The sequence below is a fragment of the Babylonia areolata genome, chromosome 29 (genome assembly GCF_041734735.1).
Source record: "Babylonia areolata isolate BAREFJ2019XMU chromosome 29, ASM4173473v1, whole genome shotgun sequence".
In the NCBI taxonomy this organism is placed as follows: Eukaryota; Metazoa; Mollusca; class Gastropoda; order Neogastropoda; family Buccinidae; genus Babylonia; species Babylonia areolata.
Genome location: NC_134904.1, coordinates 1,453,600 through 1,460,720, shown reverse-complemented (window position 1 = coordinate 1,460,720; position 7,121 = coordinate 1,453,600). Strand labels below are relative to the sequence as shown.

The 7,121-nt window shown below is 44.3% G+C and overlaps 1 protein-coding gene across 1 annotated transcript in view; it reads left to right on the top strand.

Moving 5' to 3' along the window:
- Positions 1–238: 238 nt before the first annotated feature.
- Positions 239–7,121, top strand: part of LOC143302318 (uncharacterized) — an 11,149-nt gene continuing 4,266 nt past the window's right edge. Inside the window, exons 1-2 of the mRNA XM_076616929.1 lie at positions 239–643; positions 5,987–6,919. Coding sequence (XP_076473044.1) covers positions 404–643; positions 5,987–6,919 — 1,173 coding nt within the window. The 5' untranslated portion in view covers positions 239–403. The remainder of the gene's footprint in view (positions 644–5,986; positions 6,920–7,121) is intronic.

The window sequence follows — 7,121 nt, the reverse complement described above, 5'->3', positions numbered from 1 at the left end:
CAGAAAACCACCACCACCTATCTTCCGGACAACAGAAGACCACAACCACACATCTTCCAGAACACAGAAAACCACCACCACCTGTCTTCCAGACAACAGAAGACCACAACCACACATCTTCCAGAACACAGAAAACCACCACCACCTCTCTTCCAGACAACAGAAGACCACAACCACACATCTTCCAGAACACAGAAAACCACCACCACCTGTCTTCCAGACAACAGAAGACCACCAACACACATCTTCCAGACAACAGAAGACCACCACCACCTATCGTCCAGACAACAGAAGACCACCAACACACATCTTCCAGACAACAGAAGACCACCACCACCTATCGTCCAGACAACAGAAGACCACCAACACACATCTTCCAGACCACCGCTGACCCCAGGACCAGATGGATGACAGCCTCCTGTCCAAGGCCCTGGCCATGGGCATCCTGTGGGCAGTGACGATGGCCTTTGGCGGACTGGCCCTCTGCCTGCACCGTCGTCACGTGCTGACCTCCTCGGAGTCACGGGTCCGGGGCTTGCTGATGGACGCGCTGCACTGTGTGGCCGGGGGGGTCTTCCTGGGGGTCTGCCTGCTACATCTGCTGCCGGAGGGCCGCGAGGACTTCAAGGAGTACAAGAAGAAGGTGGGTGATCGTCTGTTGTGTGTGTGTGTGTCTGTCTGTCTGTCTGTGTCAGTGGGGATAGGGGAGGTGTGTGTGTATGTGTGTGTGTGTGTGTGTGTGTCTGTCTGTGTCAGTGGGGATAGGGGAGGTGTGTGTGTATGTGTGTGTGTGTGTGTGTGTGTCTGTCTGTGTCAGTGGGGATAGGGGAGGTGTGTGTGTGTGTGTGTGTGTGTGTGTGTGTGTGTGTGTGTGTGTTCTTTCTTTTCTTAATCTAACGTCTGTTCACTTTGAGTGACACCAGACATAAAGTCATCACTGTTCTGCTGTCTCTTGTGGTGGTGTAAGGTGCATGTTGGTGGGGTGGGGACGTGTGTGTGTGGGTGTAGGTGTGTCTGTGTGCGCGCGCTTGCGTGTGTGTGTGTGTGTGTGTGTGTGTGTGGTGAAAGATAGGAATCGCGCTTAGAAATCATTTCCCCTTAAATTTCTATGTTCCTAGTATCTTTTTTTTCTTTCTTTCTTTTTTTAAGATGTGTGTGTACGCCTGTATGTTCTTATCCTCGTGTTTATGTAGTACTTGATGTGTGTATGAGCAAACACACACACAAAAATCCCCTGTGAGGGGTTGATAAAGTGACATTGTATTGGCATTGCATTGCATTGCATTACATTACATCGTATTGCATCGTATTGCACTGTATTGATTGTGGTGATGATCAAGTGTGAGTGTTGGTACAGTCGTTGACGTTTCTGGAGACACCGACGTTCAGTTCCAGTGTGGCTGAGCGTGGGAAGGGGGGGAGAGAGAGAGAGATATGAGGGGGGGGTAAATGCATTGAAATGGTGCAGAAGACAGAGGAGCAGAAAGAGAGAGAGAGAGAAAAGAAAGAAAGAAGGACGGACGGACGGAAGGTGTAAATCATGGCTAGCTTTTCTTTTCTGTCTGTCACTTTGGGCAGAACTGTATGACTCACCGCATTGTTTGACTGAGGCAAAATGTCTATCTGTCTGTCTGTCTGTCTGTCACTTTGGGCAGAACTGTATGACTCACCGCATTGTTTGACTGAGGCAAAATGTCTATCTGTCTGTCTGTCTGTCTGTCACTTTGGGCAGAACTGTATGACTCACCGCATTGTTTGACTGAGGCAAAATGTCTATCTATCTGTCTGTCTGTCTGTCTTAGCTGTCTGTCTGTCTGTCTGACGATCAATCTGTCTGTCTCTCTGTCTGTCTCTATTTATCTATCTATCTATTTACATACCTGTCTACACACACACACACACACACACACACGCACGCACGCACGCACGCACGCACAAAAATACCTTAATAGATGACATCTACACAACCACAAAACAACACATTGTAGAGGTATGTGTTCCACCTTGTGGTAGTAGTGATCATTTCCCAGTCTGTCTCACCTGGTTTAAGAATCGTGTTAAAATTCCAAAGGTAGGACATAAAACTATATTATATAGGAGTTTTAAGAACTTTAAAAATGATGATTTTCTCTCGGATTTAGCAAACTCGTCTTTAGATTATGTATATCAGTTAAGAAATCCTGATGAAGCTGTCGAATTTTGGATAAATACATTCTCTTCTGTATATAACAAACATGCACCATTTATTAGGAAAAGAGTTAGACAAGAAACAAAACCACCATGGATAACAAAAAAAACTGACATTGAAATTCATAATAGAGATTATTTGAAGATGTATGGATCAAATGAACAATATAAGAAACGAAGAAATAAAGTAAACGCTATGAAACGTAAATCGAAATATAATTATTTTCAGAAAATGTTAGTCAATACAAAAGATTTTCGTCTAATCTGGAAAGCCATCAACAAGTTGAACAATAAACATATGGCAAAAAGACAAAGCATCACCGATGCAACAGCAGATCAGTTAAATAATCATTTTGCAACCATTGCTGAAAAAATTATACCAAGCAATAGGACCAGTGAAAATGACCTCTGTATTCTAAAACAGTATACTGACTCAAAGAAAATCCATGTGTAGCCGTGTCCCGAGTGGTTCTAAAGGGGTACGGCACAAAAGACTTAACTAAATATGATTAATTGAATGAAAGGATAGACAAGATTCCACGCACAGGCCAGGAACATATAGAGGCCAGTCACAAATGGGGTTTTCTATTGGTTTATTTACAATAGTTATAAACTAAAGGAGAAGACTAAGAAGAAGTAATGAGAAGAAGACAACTTGGAGAAGATAAAAAGAGAAGAAGACAGTGCCGAGGTGTCAGCCGTTGTGGGGGCACACACGACACAACACACTGCTCGACGCAGCAAGAGAGAGAGAGAGAGAGCTGGCTCTGGTCAGATGACTGACCAGGTATGAAATGACCACTCATCGACGACTATTGGAGTTTAACGACCTATTGGCGTCTACACCCTTAAGGTCAAGTTTGTTCGGTTGGAGTAGACTCAACCCTCACTGTGCCAATTTATGCAAGTTTAGCGGACCGCAAAGACAATCACGTGGGCTGCAAACCAGATCGTCACTAATCTGAAGAAATCTGATGAGAACTGTGCTTGTTACAAGGTGTTCAGTGACAGATTTCTAAATGATTCCTGAACCGATTTACGTCGGATAAGTTGCAAAAGAAAGAGCTCAACACTTACTTTATAATGAGTATAAAATGAAGTGTTGGTTATTTAAGATGAATTTATAATCTTAATTTAAGTCACCTGAACAGGGTCAGTTTTAACGAGCTCGTCGCTGAAAATTACAAACTGTGTTAAATCAGTTTAACGTAGGCGCACATAAATGGAATAGATTTAAAGATGGAAATGCGACGATTCTGCCAGTATATAATACTTGTAGTTTACTGATCTGACAAAAGAGGTATTAATTAATTACGGTGGAACAGAAACACAAGTTTGCTCTCAGCCAATGACGTACCGCGACGCGACACTGGTCGAGCTGTCAGCAGGTGTTCTGGAGAGGACAAAATGATGTAAGCGGAGTGACGTCACACATTCTGGGCGCGGGTAAGGAGGGAAAAACGTCGTCTGCTAATACAGCTTGTGCGTGAGGCAAGCTAATACAGCTTGTGCGTGAGGCGTGAGGCAAGCTAATACAGCTTGTGCGTGAGGCAAATATTGGAGCAAGCATAGCGCTTGGTAACACATGTTCCATTTAGTCTTCAACCAATGACTGTCTTAGATGTATGTCAAAGCCTATCACAACTAAAACAATCTGGCACACGAGATTTGGACGGGTTAGATGGACAGATATTAAAGCTTTCTTCCCCTGTTATTGTAGATACTCTGACATAGCTTTATAATTTGTGTATCGATAAGAAATGTTTTCCTTCTAAATTCAAGCAGGCTAGAGTCATTCCACTGTACAAATCAGGTGATTCTTCTGATCCATCTAACTATAGGCCAACTTCGGTCTTGTCTGTTATGTCTAAACCCATTGAAAAACATCTGCAAAAATGTTTATATTCTTATCTCTTTGACAACGACCAAATCCATGAAGACCAGTCTGGTTTCCGTAAAAAATCATTCTTGTCATACAGCCCTCATACAACTCACAGTCTTCTACATAACATAAATTAAAATAAATTCACAGGTCTCCTTTTCGTAGATTTTGAAAAAGCTTTTGATGTAATCAATCACTCCTTGTTACTACGTAAATTAGAAGCTTATAAATTACCACCAGAGTATATTCACCCTTATACAATCCTTTCTTTCTGATAAGAAGCAGTTAATAACAATACATAATCAAACCTCAAATTTTACATCTATTAAACATGGAGTACCACAGGGATCCATCTTAGAGCCAATTTATTCTCCACTTATGTTAATGACTTGTTATATCAAATGCAAATGTGAAATGTTTGCAGATGACACATCCTTACATTCAAGCAATTCAGACGCCAGTAAACTAACTAATGAACTCCAATATGATATTCTGAAACTTAATGACTGGACACACTTGAATCACATGTCCTTGAATGCTCAGAAAACGAAGTGCATGTATGTATGTGCACGACAAAAAAGACAAAAAATGAAACATAACTTCAAACCACTATTCCTAGGCGTCAATAAAATTGAAGAGGTAGATTCACATAAAATTCTGGGTGTCATTATTGATAAAGATCTATCTTGGACTGATCATTCGAAGTATTTAAGTAAACGTCTCTCAAATAGAATACTTCAACTAGCAAAAATCAAAAAGATCCATAATGTCCATTCACGAAAGTTCTTCTGTGCACATATTCTGCCAGTAATCGATTATGCGTCAACTTTGTGGGACAGCTGTAGTCTCTCAAATTTTGAAGTTTATTCACCGTATGTATAAAAGAGCACTGAAGATAGTATTGTTAAAACCGAACTCCCTGAACCCAATGGACTATAAACAACTTAATATATTATCTTTTCACAACAGGCTGTACTTCAACAAAGCTGTTTGCATGCATAATGTTATGTATGGAAATGCTCCAAAAAAAGATTGCAGACACTTTTAAGACTAATGAACACAGACACAACCACATTCTCTGCATACCCAGACCAAGAAACAACCTTTACAAATCCAGCTTTCTGTATTCTGGTGGAAATTTATGGAATAATCTCCCACTCACTCTGAAAAGTATCGCAAATGAAAATGTGTTTAAGAAAAATCTGAAGAATCACCTCATTGAAAATAATTAAACAGTAATACAAATTTTGATCTGTTAGTAGAATATTCCTATTATCAATTGTGAAATGTTTTGTAAATGCTTGTGTTGGCAAGGATTTTGCACAATATGAGGGAACATGTGCATGTGGGTCGGATGGGCATGGTGTAATTGTGTCCGAGAATTTGTGTTCAGTGGTGTGTGTGTGTGGGGTGGGGGGGATGGAAATGCAATTGTGTATTTCTTTATCACAGTATTCTTGTATATATATATATGCATTTTGTTGTTATTGTTGCTCTTCATCTGCTTGTTTCTTCTCTCTCTCTCTCTCTCTCTCTCTCTCTCTGTCTCTGTCTCTGTCTCTCTCTCTCTCTCTCTCTCTCTCACTCACTCACTCTCTTTCTCCCTCCCTCTTTCTCTCCTATATTTCTTTCTCTTTTTTTTTCTTTTTTTCCGTTTTTTTATAGTTATTTATTTATTTGTATTTATTTATTTATTTATTTTCTTTTTTCATTAATGGCTTGATGTAAAAAAGCAATTGTTGCTTATTCAATTTACCATCATGAAATAAAATCCTGACTTGAAAATCTTGACTTGACTTCACACACACACACACACACACACACACACACACACACACACACACACACACACACACACACACACACACACACACACACCACTACACACCCTGTCTTCACGCTGTACTGTGACAACAGGTGGGGCTGCACACAGACTTCCCGCTGTACGAAGCAGCGGTCGGTGTTGGACTGTTCCTCATCACTCTGGTGGAGAAGCTGGGATTCGCCCTTATCTCCTTCTTCAGGCAGGGGGCCCCGGCCAACCATGACACCGCCCGGGTGGAGGAGGAGGAGGCGGTGGCGGAGGCAGAGGCGGAGGACGAGGACAGGGGTGCAGCAAGGGGGGCAAGCTCGCCCTACGACCCGAGAGTGTCATCCGCCAGCAGCTTCCAAACCATCCCCCCGTACCCTCCTGTCAGGGAAACCACGCCCCCCAGGCCCACAACTGGATGCAAGTTCTACTACGGGAGCATGTCCCCCCCAGCGGACCGCCCGCCTCCCTTCCCGGGCGTGGTCAGGGAGCATCGTCAGGAGGCGAGCACCTCGGAGACAGCCCCCCTCCTGGTCACCACCACCGCCCAGGTGGAGCGTTCCCAAGACTCCGGGGGCAGCAGCCCCCCCTCGCGGGCTCCTCCCGCCCCCAAGCCCGGCGGCGGGACGGCGGGGGTCCTGTCTGTCGCCGCCGTGTGTCATCCTCCTCCTCCTCCTCCTCCTCCCGTCCACGTGTCCATGGTGCAGTGCCGGCTGACGTCGTCGCTGCACGTGCCGCCCCCGACGGTGACCCTGGCCCCCAGGAGTTACCAGAGTCTGAACGGCTCTGTGGATATATCCCGCTCCCGCTCCCGCTCCTCCGCTGCCTCCTCGTCCTCCCCCTCCTCCCGCCGATCACTGGCCGTGGTTGTGGGGGCGGGGGAGGGGGTGGAGGTGCTGGATGGTGAGGGTGGTGGGGGAGAGGAGGAGAACGGGGAGAAGGGTGTTGAGCGGGAGGACCCCCAGAACCAACACCACCACCACCACCACCATCACAGTCTGGCCGCGTCCACGTCCTGTCGTGCACAGGACATATCTGAGGTGGGTGCTGTTGGTGTTGGTATTGTACGTTGAATTTGTATGCGCATATACCGGGTGTCCCCAAAAAGTGAACCGCTTTTTGACAAGTATTTTCTCAGTGATAGAGAAACCGAATTCATTGAAAATTTTCACTCAGTAACCTTAGGGTATCTTCAGTAAGTCTAAAAGTTCGGAGGCAAATTATGGGAGTATCGTCAAATTC